This window comes from Phascolarctos cinereus, unplaced genomic scaffold (assembly GCF_003287225.1).
Source record: "Phascolarctos cinereus isolate Bilbo 61053 unplaced genomic scaffold, phaCin_HiC Scaffold_5;HRSCAF=322, whole genome shotgun sequence".
In the NCBI taxonomy this organism is placed as follows: domain Eukaryota; kingdom Metazoa; phylum Chordata; class Mammalia; order Diprotodontia; family Phascolarctidae; genus Phascolarctos; species Phascolarctos cinereus.
In genome coordinates, this window is record NW_027555958.1 from 178,660,419 (window position 1) to 178,683,742 (window position 23,324).

A 23,324-nucleotide genomic window follows, 5' to 3' on the forward strand; every position below is an offset into this window, starting at 1 on the left:
TCACAACACTGCTTTGCTTGTGTCCTCTTCTGAACTTCCTTCTGCTCTTTCATGTATTTAAACTCTTTCTTTTTTTTAAATCCTCCATCATTCTTCTTGTCTCCAGGTTCAGGTTCATAAATTCAGCATCATGCTCAATTTTCTTCATCTACCAACTCCATGCCTTTTTACAGGCTGTCCCACATGCCTGGAATGTTTTTCCTTCTCATCTCTACCTCCTGGTTTCTCTCAAGATTCAATTTAAATCTCCTCTTCTGAAATAGATTTGTAGTTCCTTCTCTCTGAAATTTCTTCCCATTTATTATATATATATATATGTATGTGTGTGTGTGTGTATGTATATGTATATATATAGTGTACATAGTTGCTTGCATGTTTTCTCTCTCATTAAAATGTAAGCTCAAGGGTAGGGACTGCATTTTTGTCTTTCACCGTATCCCCCAGAGTTGAGCATAATGCATGGCACATAGAAGGTGCTTAATACATGTTTGTTGACTTTACATTCTTCATATATATATGTATATATATATATATATATATATATATATATATATATATATATATATATATATATATATATATACACATATACACACACACACACACATACACACACGTATGTGTGTATTTATATCCAATCACATTTGTGGCATTTGTAATTCTATAGCAACTCTTAAATCTGACTGATTCTCTCTACTCACATGACCACCATCTTAGTTCAGACCTTCAAGTCACCTTATCCAGATTATTAGGAAGTTAGGTAGTGCAGTAGATAGAACCCTGAGCCTAGAATCAGGAAGACCTGAGTTCAAATTTGGTTTCAAGACACTAGTTGTGTGACTCTGGGTAAATCATTTAATCTTTGCCTCAGCTTACGTAACTGTATGTAAAATGGGGATCATAACAGGACCTATCTCCTAGGTTATTGTGAGTATCAAGTAAGGTAATATGTATAAAGCATTTAGCACAATGCTAAGTACATAGTAGGCACTGAATAAATTCATTCTTCCTTCTTTTCTTTCTTTCCTTCCTTCCTTCCATGGCCTCCTAATTGATCTCCCTGACTTATCTCTTCCCACTCCAATTCATCCTTCATACAGCTTCTGAAGTGATATGACTAAAATCCTTAAGCATAAATCTGACCATGTCACTTCCCTATTCAATAAACTCCAATGGCTCCCAATTATCTTTAGGAATAAACATAAACTCCTCAGTTTAGCTTTTAAAATCCTTTACAAGGTGGTGTCTATCAATCTTTCTAGCCTTATTTAACATTATTCTCCTTACTGCATTCTGTGGTTTAGTCAAACTGGTTTTGTTATTTGTCCCTCAACATGATACTCTATCTTCCATCTCCATGATTTTACACTGATACTTTGCTATGTCTAGAACAAACTTCCTCCTCACTGCTGCCTCCTAGAACCCTTCACTTCTGTCAAGATGCAACTCAAGCACCACTACCTTTTTGATCTTCCCAATTGCTAGGGCCCATCTTCCCTAACTACCTTATATTTAACTATCTATTCCCTACCTTGATGGAGATTCTACACAGAGTTCTAGTTAAGAAAGGATTTTCTGCAGATGGTAAGGTCCTCTAGATACTTCTGTTTGTGGATGACATTGTATTGATTCCATCAAGAGCTAAAATACCACGAGCCTCCCTGAAAGAGATCTGAAATCACTCAAAGTAGTTTGGCCTGTTCATCAGTGCAGGAAAGACCGAATGGATAAAATATGTCTACCATTCAGATTTCAAAATGGATCTGAGTGGACACCCTAGGGAATTTTTTTAGAAAGCTCTATATAGCATATATACTGTATCTGGTGCAGACAATACATATGGACAGTGGTGGTCCAGTTGGGTAAGAATTGAAAAGGAAGAGAACAGAGCTAACTTTCCAGAAGTTGTGAAACACTCTTACTGACCCTGAGCTTCCTATAACCAGCAAAGGCCCATTTTTTCAATAAAAATATTTGACTGGTATTGATATGTGGCAATAAGACTTGGAATACTACTACCTCTAAAGAACTAAATATGAACATCATACAGAGATCAATAGAAAGGTGAACGATGAGTGGGAGGAGGTTGCAACATACAACTGAGGGACTCATTACACACCCACACACATACATATAAATGTATATGTATAGACACACACGTTGTCTTACTCGTGTCATCTCCAGTACAATGTAAGCTCCTTGAAAGTAGAGATCACTCCTTTTTTTTTTTTTGGTCTTTGTATCCCTAGCATCTATCACATTCCCTGGCATATAGTATTCACTTAATAAATGCTTGTTGATTGATAGAAGCCCTCCTTAATAATTAACAGGTATGTTAAAACAAATCAATTCATTGGCTATGTCTGAAAACATATATTTTGTTCTTCATCTCTAATCTATCATCTTTTAAGATATGGGAGGCATGCCTCATCATTCACCCACATTCATTGCTGGTCATTACACAGATCAGAGTTCTGAAGTCTTTCAATGCTCTACATTACTATGGGCATTGTGTAAATTGTTCTACCTCAAATTCTATTAATTTTTCTCAGTCATCAGATCTTTGACCATCCTGCAGCACTGGTACTATTGGCCACTCTCTTCTCAGATAATGTATTGTCCTGATTCTAACTAAGCTTTCTTGTTATTTTTCACTGTCTCAACATCTTTCTCTTCTCAATGACATTTTTCAGTCTCCTTCACTGGATTATTTATCTTCCTCCTGCCCCTAAGCATGAATATCCCCAAAGATCTCTCTGTAACACTTTTCTTCTTGGTGATCTCACCAATTTCCATTGCTGCAATCATCATCTGCATGCCAATGATAACTGTCATATCTATTATTCAGCCTGAATTTTAATCTTGAGCTATACTCCCACATTTCTACTGCCTTCTGGACATCTTTACTTGGGTGTCCTTCCAGCATCTCATCAACATGTCTAAAATTCATTATCTTCTCTCTACCTGTTATAGTACCTCTACTTCTACCTCTATCTGTTATGGTAACATCATCTTCCTTGGCATATGGGCTCAAAAACTTGGAATCACATTTGATCATTCCCTTTCTAAATCAAATCAGCTATCAAGACCTTCAAAATCTTTCAAACACACCAATCCCCACCCCCCTAGTTTAGACCACCAGTACCTCTCACCTGTATTTTTGAAATAACCTCTTAACTGTTCCTTTTGATTCTAGTATCTCCTATCCTCAATATATCCTTCACAGAGCTACCAATATAATGTTCCTGGTTCTGAAGTGTGATCATAGTACTTCCTATTCAAAATCTACATAGGTTCCCTATTGTATATACCATAAAATGTACATGCCATGGTGAGGAATTAAAAAAAGGCTTCTACAATCTGTCTCCAACTAATATTTCTAGCCTTATTTTACATTCCTCCTTCATACCCTCTATGTTCCACTCAAAATGGACTACTAGATGCCTCCTAAATTCAATATGCCATGTCTCATTTCCATGTATTCCCACAGACTGTGGCTCCATGCACTTATTCCTCATTTATATCTGTTGAATCTTTTCCTTTCTTCAAATCCTTTTTTTTCCTTTATATACATAAGAGGAAACTGGTAAAGTTCTTTTGAATCCATCTTGTGTCTCCTAAATGAAGTATGAGATTCTCTTGGCAAGTTTTAGGCCTTCTTAACAAGTTACGAGAGATAAGATCTTCATTCAGACATTGATGATGTCATTGATGTGACGTAGACTTGCTTTATTTTGGGTACTCCTTGGTCCATTGATATCATCTTAAAGATAACTAACATATGTCCACTTCATACAACTGGGTTTATGAACTTGGATTTGTCCCTCAAAAAGGTTGTAGGGCAACAGACAGATGGAGTTAGAACCAAAAATAAAATGTAGCACAAAAATATGGTTACATACAGATTATAGTTAACTGAAAGGAAAACTGCATAACCATGTGGCCCCTTCTGGGAAACATATGTATTAGAGCACCATGTGGCCAGGGAGAGAACACATGGTCTCAGAGGTGCTACAGGGATGTAAGCCAGCAGCAATGGAGTACCAGGAAGAACGATGAAGTTCTGGAGCAAATAGAAGATGAAACCAAGGAACAGCAAGGCATGTGATATAAAAGAACAAATCTGAACCTTGCTTGTGACCAGTCACATAAGTAGTGTGGACTGAGCAGGTCCATGGGAAAGGGGCCAACTTTTTAGCAACTCTGGGTACTCTTTTTTTGAAGGGGCCTCAAAAGTAGTACTAATTTGTGACAATCGTATATACTTCCCTGGAGAAGGAAGACTTCTTGACTCTTTAGGAATCTTCAGTTCTTTCCCTTTATGGGCCAAGAATCCCAGGAAAATGCTGAATGTAATAAAAGAGAAAAAGGGATTGTGTAAGAAGCCCCCTATGGTGAATCTAGCACTTTGGTGCAGGGTCACAGGTTACATATCAAGGTAAAATCTACTCCATAAATACTTCCTTGATAACCCCTGGCTTAGTCTTTTCCCTCTCAAATTCTTCTACAGCAGTTTGTCTTGGTTTCCACTTTGTTCCAATCACATTCTACCTTATATCATGGACGTTTATATTTATGTTTTATATCCATGTAATATTGTAAAGTATTTGAAGGGGAAGGAATACTGTTTTTTCACCTCTGTATCCATAGTGCCTACCCTGTTACATTGCCCATAGTAGGTGCTTAATAAAAAATTGTTGAATTTATTATTCAGGTATGGAATTCAGTTGTTCCAAGTACTGTGTTAGAGAAGACAAAAGTGTGGCTTCAACGCCTATAGAAACTAGTCATCTTTCACAGCCATAAACCTGACCCTTAGTTCTGGCTAGATGTTTTGCAGATATACTATTGTTGATCATAGTTGTGGAATGGGGGGAATAATAGTGAGGTGGGAGTGGAATACCATGTGAAAGTGTGAGAACGAATCTAGGTAATTCTATCAATACCAAGTAGAAAAAAACCCACTTAAAATATATGTATATTAACCTTGTTATTTCATAGTTTCCAGCTGCTAAAAAGTGTTCACGAGTTTATGGTGTAAATTGTTACATTGATAAACATGAAAATTCATATAAATACATTTTAAAATGTAATATGTCACGCCAACTTCCAAGTAACAACTAGTTTTAAATACTCAAAACGATTTAAAAAATAACTCTGCGTTTCTCAGTCCTGCTGAATCACTTTATGACTTCTGAGCAGCCAGATCAGTATCTTAAAGGACATAGAAGTCTGAGGTTAAGAATCTGCAATGAGAAGGTAATAAGGATCACTAATGTCTATGTGCACAGCACTTCCTTCTTTAGAGGCAGTAATTAGAAAGGCTTTTTACTAATTGTTGAGGTAAGGGTAACATGCACTTTGGAATAAACCAACCAACCAAATTCAAGCAGACGGGCCAGGTTATACATGGGCACTACCCATGTGGGTCAACCGCCACATTCTTCAATGCAAGACAGGACATCATCTATTACTTTCTAAAAGTTCTCTAAAAAATAATGCTCTTGGGGGAGCTAGGTGGTGCAGTGGATAGAGCACTGGCCCTGAAGTCAGGAGGACCTGAGTTCAAATCTGGCCTCAGACCAAACACTTGACACTTACTAGCTGTCACTTAACCCCAATTGCCCCCCCCCCAATAATACTCTCTCCACATCCAGAGATAGATAATGGCAGAAGTTAGGGTTTTCTTTCACAGCTTTTCTCCAATAGTAGTGGATAAAAGGAGAGAAATAAATGTATCTTAATGAATTTGTTTTCTTTCACAGAAGTCTTGCCTTTCTTGACCAAAAGCCACGAGTTGGATGTATGTTCCTCAGAGATCTCCTAAATGGAGTAAATAAATATTCAACTGGAGTTAATCGAATCTGGCTGGCTGCTGTCTTTATATTCCATTTGCTGGCCTACAGGGTAGCTGCAGAACATATTTGGAAAGATGAAGAGAAGGAGTTTCAATGCAACATTAGGCAGCCTGGTTGTGAAAATGTCTGTTTTGACTACTTTTTCCCCGTCTCCCAGCTTAGGCTTTGGGCCTTACAGCTGATCATGGTCTCCACCCCTTCTCTTCTGGTTGTTTTACATGTGGCCTACTGTGAGGGCTGGGAAAAATTTAGTCACAATAAGAAGTTTTACATTAGTCCAGGTAGCATGGATGGAAGCCTGTGGTATACTTACATCATCAGCCTTGTTTTCAAAACTGGATTTGAACTTGGCTTCATGCTTTTGTTTTACAATCTGTATGATGGATTTAGAGTACCCTACCTTGTGAAATGTGATGTAAGGCCTTGTCCCAACACTGTGGACTGCTTTGTTTCCAAGCCCACTGAGAAGAAAATCTTCCTTTACTTCTTGCTAGTCACATCATGTCTGTGCATTGTGCTGAATATCACTGAGCCTGGCTATTTGGTTTTCAAGAGTTTTGTTAAATGTCGTCTTCAACGATACACTCAAAATTTTAGGTCCTCAGCTTGTTAGTGTCACAACTTTAACTATGTCACACGGAATGAGATCAATGCCCCCAATCTGCTCCAGAAGCACCATTCTGACTGTTCCAGAAGCATCCCTCAGAAACTTGAAGAAAGTGGTTTGCAAGAGGAGTGAAAAAACAAAAAGAATTGCAGGATGTTCATAAGCAGGATTTAAGTTGTGTTGCAACCCAGAGTATCTCAGCTAAAGTGCCTCTATTTGGTGACATGAGAAAGAAAAGGATATGTGAAGTGTATCTTCAGTTGTGAATATAATAATTATATTGCTACTCTTTTGTTCATTCTTATTTATCTATACATTAATACTCACTTTTTACCAAGTAATCTGAAGAAATTGAAAGCAAATGTGCTATATACCCCTAGTTCCAAATTTTAGCATTTAAGTATCATGATCATGCTTCTTACAATGCCTTGCACATTAGTAGGTGATTACAATTTTTTTTTTGCTTTTAGGCAATTGGGGTTAAGTGACTTGCCCGGGGTCACACAACTTAGTAAGTGTCAAGTGTTTGATCTGAGGCCGGATTTGAACTCAGGTCCTTCTGACTTCAGGGCCAGTGCTCTATCCACTGCACCACCTAGCTACCCCATAGGTGATTAAAAATTGTTGAAGTAAATGATCAATGTAGCATAGTGGGTAGGGAGAAGATAAGAAGAGGTATTCACTATAATCTCTTATTGTGTGATAAATTACGGGTTAGCAACTTTTTCAAAGTAGCTTGCTAGGTCTACATTTATTTATTCCTCTTACACAATGTTTGATGGAAGTTAGGTCAAAGCCACTCACCTGGCCCAGCCAAACCATTTGGCAAAGATGAGTGGGGACACCCAAAGTCTAGGCGATCATGGACACAAGGTAAGAACAGAAGGGTTGGGAGGAATCACAACTCAAGTCCTTATCAGCAAATAATAGTATTCTATTAGCAGGAACAGAACAAAGATGTACTCAAGGAAAAGTCAACAAGGGGGAGCAAAGGAATATTGGATATGGGTGATGAAAATTCTCCAAGGACGAAATTTACCTACTTTACAAGTTTTTTTAGGGCTTTTTTTTTTAATCCTGGTGGTTGGGCCATTACAAATTATAGTGCATTTAGGCTTAGTAGCCAACAACTACTATGGACAAAGTGGTTAAATTGTTGGTTGGTTGTCGTCCTTTCTTCTTTTCTTTTCTTTTTTTTTTTTTGTGAGGCAATTGGGGTTAAGTGACTTGCCCAGGGTCACACAACTTAGTGTCAAGTGTTTGATCTGAGGCTGGATCTGAACTCAGGTCCTTATGACTCCAAGGTCAGAGCTCTATCCACTGTGCCACCTAGCTGCCCCTCGTCCTTCATTCTTGAGAAGGACCAAAATGACATTAAGATGTTATAGTCAAGTTATAATGCATCAGCTGTGGCTGATCAGACCAATACAAGCTTGGAATGCTCTACCACAGGTCGGGTACAAATAGTCCATGTGAACATTTGGAGTGGATTCTCTAAATGTGTACATCTTGTGTTTCTTCTGAGCTACTTCAATTCTGCTTTGCTCATAGAGCACAGCACACCATGCTGGGCAGTCCTATGCCAGTGTGTCCCATGTCACACAACCAATCCCAAAGCTCTTGAGACTTGGAGAGTGTCCTTGTATTGCTTGTTTTGACCATGATGTGAGCACTTGTCCTGTGTGAGTTCTCCATAAAATAGTCTTTTAGGCAAGCATACATTTGGAATTCAAACAATGTGGCCAGCCCATCATAGTTGCAGTAGAGTTTGAATGCCTGCCAGTTTAGTTTGAGAAAGGACCTCAGTGTCTGGTCTTATCCTGCCAGGTGATCTTCAGAATCTTCTTAAGACAATTCAAATGGAAGTAATTCAATTTCCTGGCCTGGCACTGGTATACTATCCAGTTTTCATAGACATACAACAACAGGTCAGTACAAAAGACCTTCAATTTGGAAGTCAGTCTAATACCTCTTCTCTCTAATACTTTCCTTCAGAGCTTCCCAAACACTGAGCTAGCTCTGGCAATGCATGCATCAACCTAATTATCAACGTGTACCACCCTGGAAAGTATACTGCCAAGGCAAGCAAACGTCCACAGCTTAAAAAAAAAAACTTTTCTACTTGCTTAAACCAGTGTAACCACATATGGGTGGTGTAGTGCTGGCTGATGGAGTACCTATTTTTCTTGGTGTTAACTGTTAGGCCAAAATTAACACAAGCAGCAGAGAAACAATCCATACTTTGTTGCATCTCAGCTTCAGAGGCTGCCCTGAGTGCACAATCATCTGCGAACAAAAAATCATGCACCAACTCTTCCTCTACTTTAGTCTTGGCTTGTAGCCTTTTCAAGTTGAAAAATTTGCCATCAGAGCAGTAGCTGACTTTGTCTTCAATGAAGTGTGCTTTTATTGCTACACTGTCACATATCTCCCAAACGCTCTTTGGGTTTCATTCATTCAATAAGCAGTATGCTAGGTACTGGAGACAGAAAAATGAAATTGAAAAAGATGCTGCCCTTATGGTGCTTACATTTTACTGGGGGATACAACATATAAAAAGACAAGGAAAACAACTGAGGAGGGAGAGAGAACTAGGGGAACTGGGAAAAGGCTCCATACAAGATAATACCGGAGCTAAGAAATGAAGGAAGCTACTAATTTTACAGAAAAGATGAGAGAAAATGGTTGAAGGAGTATAGTATAGAGAAGCTAGAGTGATAGATCTAGAGTTGGAAGATTTAGGTTCCAATCTCACTTCTGACATTTTCTAGCTGTGTCACCCTGCTCTTTTAATGATTTCCTGGATTTTCACCCAATGATGGGAGTCTTCCCAAGGCACTGTCTTCAGTTCTCTCTTTTCCCTACACTGTATTGCCTCATGATTTCATAAACTCACATTGGTTCAATTATCTCTATGAAGATAATTCCTAGATCTATGCTTCCAGGACTAACATTTCTCCTGACCTCCAGTCTTTCATCACCAACAGCCACTTGGATATACTGAACTAGATGTCCCATTTCAACGTGTCCAAAACAGGACTCCCTATGTTTTCTCCCCTAAACCTCTTCCTTCTTACAAATGTCCCTAATACTGTTAGGACATTCATCATCTTCCCAGTTACGAAGGCTCATACTGTAGGTGTCATCCTCAGCTTACTTGTACTCATCCCACATATTCAACCCATTGCCAAATTTTGTCATTCCTACCTCCACATCTCTTGTATATTATGACTGTTTCTTATTCACACAGTCTTCACCTGGTGCAGGCCTTAATCGCTTTTCATGTGAACTATTACAATAGCCTTTTGGCTGGTCTCTCTGCTTCATCTTTCCACCATTTAATTCATCCTCCTCTCAGCTGTCAATGTAATTTTTCTAAGTGGTATGTCTGACCACATCATTCACATACTCACTAATTCCAGTGGCTCCCTATTACCTCGAGGATCCTTTACTGCCTCTAGAAATATAAAAAAAAATCCTCTTTTCTTTTTAAAACCCTTCACAACCTGGCTCCTTCCTACCTTTCCAGTGTTCTTGTAACTATCCTACTCTACACACTCAATGATGTAGCAACACTGCCTTGCTCTTCCCTCAGAGAATTTGTTCACCTGTCCTTTTACTGGCTATTCCCCATGCCTGAAGTGTTTTCCTTCAGTGCTGCTGTTAAGATCAGATAAGATATTTGTAAAGTGTTTAGTACAGTGCCTGGCACATAGTAGATGCTATATAAATACTGGTTACCATCACCATTAACCTCTGTCTTTAACCTGTCATTAACCTCTGGCTCTGGGCTTCCTTCAAAACTAAGTTCAAATCCCACTTTCTGCAGGCCTTTTTTGCCTCTTCCCTTTCTTTTCTCCTCCACTGTTATCCCTTTGAGATTACCTGCCATTTAGGTGATGTGCGCACGCACACACACACGCACACGCACACACATACCCCTTACATGTATCTATTTATATGTCCTTTCTCCTATTAGAATGTGAGCTCCTTGAGGGCAGGGACCTTCCCCTCATACTTCTTAGTGTGCCCAGCTCTCAGTGCTCTTAGTACAGTGCCTGGCACATAGTAAATGCTTACTACATGTTCACTGACAGCCTTTCTGAGCCTTAGTTTTTTTCTCCTCTGTTACATGAGGAGGGTTGGATTAGATGACCTTTAATATCCCCTCCAGATTTAAACCTGTAATTCTGAGTACATTAAAGGTATTAGGGACAAGCCTGTGCAAAGAATGGGGAAGGGAGATGGAATGCTATTTCAATAGTCTTAAGTGAAGGGTGATGAGGGCCTGAACTGCTGTGGTAGGCATAAGCGGACAGAGGGAAGAGATGTTGTTGCAGTAGAATTTACAAGACCAGGCAAATGATTGGATATAGGGAGTAAGGGAGAGGGGAAGAAGCCCCAGGTCAGATGCTTGAGAGGACAACCACAATAATACAGGAAGCATGAAATTGATGATGATTCAGCTAAAGAGTCTGGGAAAGTACAAGTTGTACATGCAGGAGGAGAACCAAAAGACAAGAACCAGGAGATAAAAGCCATGAAAGCTGAGGAAGGACAGAGTATCTAGGTGAGCAGGCTGGTTAACAGTGTCAGGGATGAAGAAAAGTCAAGAGAAATATAGTCTAAGAATAAGACATTAGACAGTATTTAAAAGATTGCTGGGTAGTGTGGATTGTGGTTCAGTTTTGTTTCCATAGCTAAATAGGAGTTAGCACATGAGAAGGATTCAATGGATAAAGATAGACTAGAAAAAAAAAAAAACAACCCGACTCACTTCTCATCCTTATTGTGTTTTTATCACTCAACAAATATTTATTGAATTTCTGCTAGATACTTTGTATCATATACGACATCATATACTAGCCTCAAGAAACTTAAACTATCAGAAATAAAGGATCCAGGGTTAGATTTGAAACCCCATTACAATTCCTTTCTTCATTCAAACAGCTCTTGAAATCTCACTTTCTCCATTAGCTTTCCCTTAATAATTAGGGAAAAAAAGTAGCAAATTATCCTTCGACTCATTTGTTCTAAACATAATGAATCTGTTTAAATTTCTCACTAACCCACAAAAAGTACATCTTTACCACTTTTCTTAGCATGCTTATATCAGTTATTTAAGGCAAGTATTTCATTTGGTTCAAATTTTCTTATTTCTGCATAGCTTTTAGGACTTGTGCACAGCATCAAACAGAACTGACAACTTAAAAGTTTCTTTTGATTACTGAGCAACAAGGAAGTACATACACTTTTACACTGGGAACAATCGCCCAAGCCCATTTGGGCACTTAGTTCTGTATGAGGCAGGTCCCTGAAGGATAAAGTATGAGATGATTTCTCCCTAGTCTTCAACTGGACCGGTTCTCAGTATACTTCAATATACTCCCAACAGGATCAGGGTAGCAGGTGGAAAAAAGTCCGTGGGATCCCAAGTTGAACATACCTATGAAGTTTTCATAGCAGGTTGCCCCCCAAGTTAAGACAATACTAAAAGAGCTGCAGATTCTAAAATGTCTCGCAGTGCTGGCTGCTCGTAAGACCCATAGTTTGCTTCCTTGTCATCCTCTACTCTAATTGGAACAAATTGAGGTGGGGGTTATATCCTGCCTCAAGGATCCTGCATATGTGAACCTCAAGATCTTAACGACATGCCAGCCTTGGAGAGACAGTAACACTAAACTAGGTAGCCAAATGCCTAGAGATTGCAATAAGCAGTGACGCAGTACTGAAAATTCCTGGACCCAGCCCTGGAGTAGCAAGAGAACACATGCTTTTAACCAGAAAGCCACGGACAGGAGAACCATGCAGTCTGTGTAGTGAGAATTCCTTTTTTTTCCTTTTTTCCTTAGAAGCAATGCTACCTTTTTGGAACACAGGATTTTGGACATGGCCCCAAGTGGTAAGAGACTTAAAGTCTGACCATGGGATGCAAGAGACCTGGACTTTTTACTTTGTTATTATCGTGTTATTTTGGTAGTTTGATGAGGTCATGGCAATATCAGAAACCAAATACTTTTTGTTCATTGGGCAGGGGCTTGGTTGAATTAGATGACCTCTGAATATGAGGTTCCATAACTCTGTGATCAATCAGCAAGAAATGACTATAGGTGATAGGCTGCATTATAATCCTAATGAAAATTCCTTCACAAACTTACCTATAACGTGATAGACCAATCAGTTAATTAACAAACATTTAGTAAGTGCCTCCCATGTGCCATGTGCTGTGCTAGGCATGAGATATAAAGATGAAAATGAAACAGTTCCTGCTCTCAAAGGCAAATGCTTTGTTGTATATGAATATTTATATTAATCTTTTAAAATATCATGCTATGAACATGTACCCTGTTAGAAAATAAGCTTTTGAGTGACAATACAGTGTGATCCTTACTTTGGTTAAGGTTAACAAACCTTAACCTCTTTAACAATGAGGCAATGGTTTCTTCTCTAGCCATGGAGACAGAACTTTCTGCATTGAGGAAGACAACGTGACAGTGTAAGTAGAAATGGAAAAGGGAAAAACTCCAAATGCAGAAAAAAAAATTAAATGTCACTTTTCCTAAGAGCCTTTTTCTTTCTGGATTTCATTATCAAAATATCACAGGGGAAATGGGCAGTAAGGCAGATGGGCAGATTTTGGGATCCCAACTACTTGGTTGACCTGGACAATGTTAAAAGGATGATGAAGTTACTGTAAAGACTTTCACTGCCTACGGAAAGGTCACCACTAAGCTTTATAGATCAGGAAAGTGGTTGGGCAAAAGTTGAAAGAACCAGAATGCTGGCCATATCAACAATGCAATTTCCACAGCCTTAAATATGTTATTAACTAAACTGATAACTATCAATCCCCTCTGACCAAAAGAAACACTAAATCCCTGAATTGTCAAGGTTGCTTTCATTAAATTGGCATTTGTTTAATTTTCTAAGCTAAAGTGGAGTAACTTGAGATTTGCTTTTTCGTGGAAAATTAAAGGCAGCTCCAAATAAACTAAGCTTCTTGGCTAGAACACATTGCTCCCAATTAAATTAATTTTGTTTAAAGATTAACAGCTGCATTACGCAAGAAAAAGGAGATGAATGGCAAAATCAACTCAGTACCTACTCCTGTATAAACATAGTATTTCAGGTGATTTCTACATTGATGATTAAATCCACAAAAAATTCAATTTATCATGGGAAAAATCAATGAAAGTAGATGTCGCATTGTGTAAGCAAAAAGAAAAAACTAGTTGCCTGAAATGTTATTTTTTTATATAGTTAGGTTGATGTTTAAAGTAGACAGCAGCTTAGTTTTCCATTATCTAGGAGATACCTAAAAATATCTTCTTTTGGACCAACAAAAAAAATAAAAACACTTCCTTTCCCCTCATCAAGATTGCTTTCAAGGCATGTACTTCTTTTACATAAATTCCGAGAGTTTTGTAACCTGGTGGCCTTTTAGTCAAAATATCAACAGATGGTACCCAACAATTTACACAACTTTCTTGAAAACAGGAGTACATATGAATTAAGCATTCAGAATTGAACTACATATTGGTCAGTCTGAGAAATTTTAGCTCACAATTATGCAAACAAGTATTCACCAAATTAGAATCTGCTCAATCAGATGACTAATTTGCATTAATTTTAACAAATTCTAATAGTAAACCACACACACATACACACACCACAGTCAAGTAGAGATGACACACAAAAGAGACATAAAGAGAGCTAAATGGAAGGGAAAGAGAGCAGGAACTATTGACAAACAGATCTCAAAAGGATCAGTATAGCAGGGATCCATAATAAGGGAGAGGCAGCCTCAGTGGATAGAGTACTGGGCAGAGCACTAGGCTTGCAGTCAGGAAGATCTGGATTCAAATCCAACCTCAGACACTAGCTGTGTGACCCTGGGCAAGTCACTTAACCTCTGCTTTAATCCATTGGAGAAGGAAATGGCAAACCATTCCAATATCTTTGCCAAGAAAAACCTCATGGACAGTATTACTGTTCTATGGTCTATGAAGAGTTGGACACAACTGAACAACATAATATAGGAGATTTGAATTTATCCTTTTCCTTGGTATCATGAGTCTCACAGACTATGCAAGTCACAAGGGAAGATAGTACCTACCACAGAAGAGAGAAGGTGGGCTCTTAATTTCTCATTAAAAAAAAAAATTTGCAATGGAGCTTCAACTCCAGGTTAGTACTATAAATCTGGAATATTTTCTAGGCTCTTGAGGAAGACAATTTTCCCACCTGAGAGGAAAGGAGAATAATTTTGATTGTTTATGGGGTTGTGTCCCAATCCTTTGTGTCCTTCAGTGTTTTTTTTATTAGTTTATTTTTAGTTTTCAACATTCATTTCCACAAGATTTTGAGTTCCAAATTTTCTCCCCATCTCGTCCCTCCCTCCACCCCAAGATGGCATGAATTCTGCATACCCCTTCCCCTAATCTGCCCTTCCTTTTATCACCACCCCCCCATCCCCTTCTATTTTCCTGTAGGCCAGGATAAATTTCTATTCCCCAATGTCCTGTATATCTTATTTCCCACTTGCATGTAAAAACAATTTTTTTTTACATTTGTTTTCAAAACTTTGGGTTCCAAATTTTCTCTCTTCATCCCTCCCCACCCACCTTCATTGAGAAGGCAAGCAACTTGATACAGGTTATGTATCTGTAGTCATGCAAAACACTTCCATAGTAGTCATGTTATGAAAAATGAACTCTATTTCCCTTCATCTTATCCTGCCTCTCATTTATTCTATTCTCTCTTTTGACCCTGTCCTTCCTTAGAAGCGTTTGCTTCTGATTACCCTCTCCCCCATCTGCCCTCCCCTCTATCATCCCCCTGCTCTCTTATCCCCTTCCCCCCCTATTTTCCTGTAGGGTAAGATAGATTTCCATACCCACTCTACTGAGCTACTTCCACAGATAATCTGCCCGAGTCTGCCCTGACATGGGCACCTCTCTGCTCTTCCATTCTAGCTCTACATTGCTGTCTAACACCAGGAGAGGACTCCACCCTGAAGAACCACCCTAGTGATGGTGACAATCTACAGGAATGCATTCTTAAAGATAAACTCCTATCTCAACATGACCTCTTCATCCTCCACTCCCCATTGTCATTATTCAAACACTTCTCCATCTCCAACTGCCAGTTCCCTTATTACCATTCCCATCAACCTAGCTGGGGGGAGGGAGCAAGGAGGGACCTTCACCCACCCAATGTCTTACTCTAAAGCTACCCACCCCTTCCAATGTGCTCTCTGCAATCTCTGAGACCTGGCTCCCTCCTGATAACACAGCTTCTCCGGCTACCTTTTCCACTACTAGTTACACTTTCACCCATACCCCTAGACTCACTGCTTGTAGTGGGAGAGTTCCAATACTATTTGCAAACTTTGCCACTTTCAGGCTCTCTCTCTACTACCAACACTCCATATTTACTATTCAATCAAAACTGTAGTGGCTGTTGTCTACCAACTTCCAGAATACTCCCCTTCTTTCAGATAGCTAGGTGATATGGTGGATAGAGTACTCTGCCTGCAGTCAGGAAGACTAGTTATGACTTGGGATAAATTAAACTTTGCTTCAATATTCTCAACTGTAAAAAGGAAAATAACACCTACCTCCCACAGTTGTGAGGATCAAATGAGATATTTGTAAGGTACTTAACACAGTGCCTGGCATATAGTGGGCACTTAATGCTTGTTTCCTTCCTGCCCTCTTTGTTCAGAGTTCAGGTGCCTCACTCAGCATTTTCATCTTCCCCATCTCCTGCCCTGATGCTTCAACATCCAAATGTTGAAAGACCCTAACTTCCCAGTTTCTTAACTTACTCAATTCCCATGACCTCATGCCAGTTACAGAGATGGTCATATCTCCAGTCTTGTCACTACCTTCAAATGTCCACTTCTATGTTTATCAACAGTATTGTCATTTGACCCCTCCCTCTGCTTTGCAACTGCAAGCTCTATTTATCCTCACTGTTAACCTCCAATCCTTTCATTCCTCAGCACTTTCCTATGCCATCAATCCTGCACTGGCTATACTTTCTTCCCCTTATCTTGAACCCTAGACTCAACTTCAACTCTACACTGTCCTCTTCTTTCTTGGCTTTTGCCCACTTATTCAATTGCCAATCTTGCCCTGCCAACCCTCAGCCTTGAATTATTCTCACCACTGGCTTTCCTCCTGTGTTTCTGAATGAAACTGAAGAAAATCATGAAAGCATGTGGATAATCCTTTTACAACACTGATCATCTCACTCACCATAGTGACTTTTTCCAAATTTTTAAAAATCCTTTCTCATGTTTCCCACAGCTCTCCTCTCAGATGAAGTCCTTGCCTCACTCTTCACTGAATCAGCTCCTTCTTCTTCTCTCCTCATCTCACTCAGATGCCTTTTGCCAATATCTCCTCCTTCATCTACTTCATATAAAGAGGTGGCCCTTCTCCCATCAATTCACTCTACATGACCACAGGTGATCCTATTCCATCCCATCATTTCCAGTAGATTACGCCCCTTCTATTCCCACTCATTTCAATCTCTATCTTCTCTACTGCCTACAAAATGCCCATGTCTTCTCATATTCAGTCACTTGATCTGTTCATCTCTGCCTAGGAATCATCCTATAACTCTTGTGTATGGTGGGGGGAGGAGGGAGAGGAAACTCCTTGAGTAGGCTATCTACAATTTATGTCTTTTCAACTCTCTACAGTCTGCATCAGACCTTGTTATTGAGCTTAAAGTGCTCTCTCCAAAGCTACTTGATCTACCAATTGCCAAGTCAAATGGACTTTTCTCTATCTTCATCCTTCTTGACCTTTCTGGGTGCATGCTCTTCTCCTTGATATTATCTTCTCTCTAGGATTCCAAGACACTCCTCTATCCTAGTTCACCTACCTGTGTGGTTGCTCTTTCTCAGTCTCCTTTGCTAGAGCTTCATCCAGGTCATAATTGCTAACTGTAGGTATACTGAAGTCCTTTTCTTCTTCTATACCATTTTGCTTGGTAATCTCTTCAGCCTCCATGGATTCAATTATAGTTTCAATGCTGATTTTCGGATCTACTTGTCCAGCCCTAAACTCTTTTCTAACCTTCTCACATTCACAACTGCCTACTGGACACCTTGAACTGGACATCCCATACACATCTCAAAACCCCTATATCTAAAGCCGAACTTGTTATGTCTTCTCCCATCCCCAAATCCTGCCCTCTTATTCACTATCTTCCTAGTCACACAGGTTTGTAACCTATGAGTCATCCTTAACTCCTTTCACCCCCACATATTCTGTTGCTAAGTCCTGTCGATTTTATCTTCGTAACACCTATTATCTGACACTGACAGCTCTGTAATACAGGCCCTCAAAATCATGGATTATTGCAATAACTTTCTGGTTGACCTCTTTGCCTTAAGTCTCTTTCCACTTCAGACCATTCTTCCACCTAGATATCCAATTGATCTTCCTAAAACACAGGTTTACTGCTACTCCCTTTTCTTTGTGTCTGAGCCAGATTTGAACTCAAGTCCTCCTGAATCCAGGGCCAGTGCTCTATCCACTGTGCCACCTAGCTGCCCCTCTACTCCCTTTTCAACAAACTCCAGCGCTACCTATGGCCCCCAGGATCAAATATAAAATCTAGCATGAAAACTCTTTATTACCTGGCCCTCTCCTATCTTTCCAGTCCTCTTACACCTTACTGCCTCCATTTAATGTGACACTGGCTTCCTTTTTACCATTCCTCAAAGATATTCCATTTCCCAATCTTGGGCATTTTGGCTTTCTCATGCCTGGAATTCTTTCCCTCCTCATCTGTCTCTAAGCTTCCTTAGCTTCAGGTCTCAGCTAAAATCACATCTGCTGAGAAATCTTTTCTGAGCTGCCTTAATTCTAGTTCTTTCCCTCTTAACACCAATTTATCCTGTATATATCTTGTTTGTACTTGTTTGCATTTTAATCCCCCATTAGATGGAACTCCACAAGAGCAGGGGTTGTCTTTTGCCTTTCTCTATATCCCTAGTGCTTAGCACAACATCTGGAACATACTAGGTGCTTAATAAATACTTAATTGAGAAGTTTAACACTTATATGAACAGTGGTTTCTTCTTTTTCTCTTCCTGAAAGCATTAAGGATATTTATCCTGGAAAACACTTAAGGAGATATCACTTAACTGTCACTATTTGAAGGACTGTCATGAGACTTATTTTGCATGGCTCCACAGGGCAGAAATTACTACTGGGCTAAATTTATAGGGAAGTTGCATGGCAAAGTGGTAAGATGACTGGATTTGGAGAAGTGGGGATCTGGTTTCAAATTCCAACTCTTACTACCTGTGTGGCTTTAAGGAAGTCACACTGACATTCTGACTGTAGTCTGTAACTGCATTTGTAGAATGAAATTGTACTAGATTCTATCTCTAAGATTCTGCTCAGCTTTCAATCCTATGAAGTAGGATTCTACTAAAGTAGGGTCCCACTTAGCATGTTGGTAAGATACACAAACTACTGCATAAAAATCTACCCAACATTCCACTCCTTTGTCATATGTACCCACGGTTACTGGCCTATGCATCTTGAAACAGACCAACAACTAATGACCTTAATTCATTTAGGACAGTACTCTTGAAAACTGAACGTGTTCAATTTATCCCAAAAGGGATAGGGACTGGACCTGTAATTTCATTAGTTTAGGCAAACCCAGGTGAAGAAACTACCAGCTCAGGGTGATACCTTTGTAGCAACTTAGAATCTGAGAGCTGCTTAGGGCACTGAGAGGTTAAGCACTGGCCCAAGGTCACAAAGCTAATAATGCAGTTGTTTATGTACTATGCCTTCTTACTTCTCATGTTATCCTAAAACGCCAGTGCTGAAAGTTATTAAAAAATGAATTGTGCATGTCCCTTAAACCAGGGATTTGTGAAAATCTCTGTAATTAAATAAGATTAATTCAATTTAAATGAAGTGTATTTTCAATGTTATTTTGCCACCTAGTGGCCACTTCCCAGTACATACCGTAACAAAGAAAATCACATCAAGTCAATTCAGCATACAGGTTGGTTTCCTCCAAAATTTGATTCTATACTTCACCAATAAAGATAGATAAAAAATAGAGCTACAATTCCAACAATGAGTTAATGCTACCCTAACAGCACCATGTAAAGATCAGTCAGGATAACATAATAGAAAGCATATGGCAGTCTTGGCCACTTGCTGCAACCTTGATCATTCTTGGTCTGTTACCTTGATTATAAAAGGGGCAATCAGACTAAATAATCTTAAAGGTCCATTCCATCTCTAACATTCTGTATTATATGCTAAGACCCTAAGCTTCTCTTCTCTGACTACCCTGGCTTCCTTTAAGTTCCAACTAAAATCCCTCCTTTTATAAGAAGGCTTCCCCAATCCCTCTCAATTCCATGCCTTCCCACTGTTATTTCCTATTTACCCTATATATAGTTTGCTTTCTAGATATCTATATGCATGTTTTCTTCCCCATTAGACTGTAAGTTCCTTGAGGGCAGGGACTTTTTTTTTGGCCTCTTTTTGTATCCCTATAGCTTAGCATATTTTAAGAGAGCACAAGTAGGTGCTTAATAAATGTTTACTGATTGATTGCTGTTCAAAAGGGGACTTCATTTCCTTTTTTGGGTGGGGGGCAAATCAGTACAAGTCTAGTAAAAACAAGACTGGAGAAAGGGGTTCCAGTAGACAAAAGGATAAAAATTTTGGACTTCATTTTGTTCCAAATGCATATTTGGTTTTAGCTTCCCAGGTGTCCTGCTTTCCTTTCTATTCTTCACTGATAAATAGTTATCTTATGGCAGGCTACCTTCTACTGATGATAACTAAGTGCTCTTTATTCTATTGTATTGTAAGTACGTAAGTATTGTATCAAAGCATGGAAGTACTCTTGACTAAGAATTAGAAGGGATCTTAGAAGTCACCAGCTAGTCAAACCCTCTCATTTTACAGATTAAGAAATGAGGCATAGAGAGATTAAGTGACATGGTCATCACACACCTTAGTAAATAGCAAAGTTGTATTCAAACTCCAATGACCGTGCTTTTTTTAACTCATCATGCTTAAATTCTTGAAATATTTTATTGATTTTATTTGCACATTACCTTCATTTATGAACATATCCCTCTACTCTCTCCTACCCAGTGAGTCATCCTTTATGCCAAAGAAAAACAGCAGTTCAGCAAAACCAACAGGCAGATAGGTCACTCAGGTCTGATAGTATATTTTAAACAGTATTTTGGATGTATAACCTGAACCTAGCAAGAACCCAAGTTGGTGCCCTGAATGTACACTGGTCAAGTTATAAATATGAAAGCAAATACATGTCCAGACCAGGACTGAGAAAGATGTTAACTCCACTCTAGCTTCCTACTCCTCCTTATCTCCCAGTTATGGTGAATTCCTTAACCATGCAAAACAATGACCAAATTTAAGGATAATTGATAAAGTACTTGCCATAACTTACCATAAAGAATAAAAATTAAACAACTAGGATAATACAGTACATACACATTATCACCTCAACAGAGAAATGAAATTAGGATCAAGACAGACTGTAATAGATAACACTGACAGATCAGTTAAGGGGGAGGGGTGCCTGAGGGACCAGGCAGTCTATAGGTTTTAAAAATCCTAACACAGATTACCTGCTTCCAATAACCTCTGGTTTTCTTTCAGTGGCAGTGGGGTATGCTGACTTTGTATAGGAAAAATACAAAAACAAAAAACTCCAAAGACCCATAATCACACGCACACAATATTCTATCAAAACTATACATTTTTTATTTGAAATTCTTACACAACAGCCATTTAAAACACAATGATGGCTGTTACTAGTGCTTTGCTTCACTTCAGGCTGGGAAGTAGCTTTGTCCTCCCTTACTTTGGGCTTATCTGTTTTCACTAATAGGAAATTGGGCTCAGGTCACCTGTTCCTTTATTTATTTTATGGGGATAGTTGGAAGGTACCAGGATTAGTAATTTTCTCATTTTACTGTGAGAAATTAATCCCATTTAAAAAAAAATCCTATAATTACATACTCCTTTGTTGTCTTGGACCCAGAATTGCATATGGGTTTACTTAGCTAATGCAATATTATTTCATGTTAAGAAATTAGGTCATACGAGGTATACTGCATTTATGCATGCATTTAGGGGCTTCCCACCCTCCCATTCCCATGGTTATACCTGAGATGAAAAATGCAGAAAGTTTCACTATATAGTCTCTATTTTTCTGCTGTCAACAATTCACACTGAACAGCAGGATATATGAAAAGAATACTGACTGACAGTTAAGAGATGTGGTTCTATTTTACTATTTCACTGGCCTGCTGCAAGACCTTCCCTTGGCAAGTTGTCTGATAAATCAATACCCATTATCTTTGAAACTGGTATATCTGTCCAACAGGTTTTGTTGTGAGCCTCAAATTATGTAATGTTATAAATCTTGTCTGAAAAATATAAGTTGTTATAAAAACACAAGGTCAGAGGAGTATTCATTTGCTTGTCATAGGCTGTGGAGACAGAACATAGAAACAACCATAATCATTCCTGTTTCTCATGTTTCCTTCCTATCTTTCTGTGGCTGAGGATGTATGAGTTGTTAGATTCCCCAAATCCTTTTCCAGTCCTATGAAGATCCAGGCAGTGAGTTTGGTTATAATACCTGCCTGGTGTTTTCCCTCTTAGAACTAGGGTAATTAAACCCTAAACCTGAAACTCAAAAGTAAAGCAAATCCTAAACATATACATCGAATTACAAGCATCTGTAAATCATCTCCTCCCTATACTTTCTCAGTAACACATGTAGCCAGCAAATATCAAAGCATACTTGAAGTATTTTGCCCTTTGTAGGACCTTCAGGAATGCAAAGAATGAGTTGAGGAGAAAAATTTTAGGAAATTCCACTTAGGCCTGTCACTGTTCTTTAATAAGAAGGGAGTGAAGCCCTTAAAGCATAATGAAGTCTGTCAAGGGTGGAACTGGACATGGATATGGATGTTTACTTAATCTCTATCTATGCCTCCCTCCTCCTCTCTTTATCCCCCCCCTTCTTTTTTTAAACAGTGAAAGCATCAGTAAAAATATGCTATATTCAAATGCATTCAGATCTAATCATTATAAAGTATGAAGAAATTTATACCATCTTTTGTAGTTTCCATACCCACCTTTCAATTATCTGAGGATTTAGGGGTGGGGTAGAAGTACAATCCACTGAAAACAAAAATCTATATAGAATTTTAATATTTCATTACCTCCACATTTTCTTCTCGCTAAAAAGTTTTACAAGTATTTTTTATAGTAAATTCTACAGTACCTACATATTTAAAAATCCTGTCATTCTGAATCCCTCTTTCTCCTGTTTTCTTGGTGGTGGTAATTCAAGTTGATAAAGGGATTACTTAATTCAGAAATTTCTTAGGGTTTTAGCCTAGTAAGACATTAGTAAATAAACATATAAATGTCTTCCCTGACAGAGAGAAGGAACAATACTTAAAGCAAGTACACAAGTGAGGTAAAACATGCAATCTAGAGAAACTGCAATCTTTTAGTTTTTCCTTTTTAAAGATCCTTTTCTATTTTATAATTATTTATAAATGTTAAAATGCATTCATAATAATTAAATTAAACTCTTTGCTGAGGTGATTTTTAAAAGGAAAAAATTGAAAGGCTTAGGCTACAATGTAAGAGTTGGTAAAAAACCAACATAACTCAAAGACATAATTCAAATCCTAGGAAACTATAAAGAATTGACCTGACAACTAGTGATATAATTTGCAAGTGCTTTTCTCTAATAGATTTGATTAATAATTCAATGTGGCACTGACAGTTAAATAAGAACAA

The 23,324-nt window shown here is 38.6% G+C and overlaps 1 protein-coding gene and 1 long non-coding RNA gene across 2 annotated transcripts in view; both read left to right on the top strand.

Moving 5' to 3' along the window:
- Positions 1 to 23,324, top strand: part of LOC144457571 (uncharacterized) — a 51,126-nt gene that overhangs the window by 11,946 nt on the left and 15,856 nt on the right. The window lies entirely within an intron of this gene.
- Positions 5,734 to 6,597, top strand: GJB7 (gap junction protein beta 7). Its single transcript, XM_020976289.2, is given in 1 exon segment — positions 5,734 to 6,597. A coding segment is annotated over 1 exon segment (864 nt).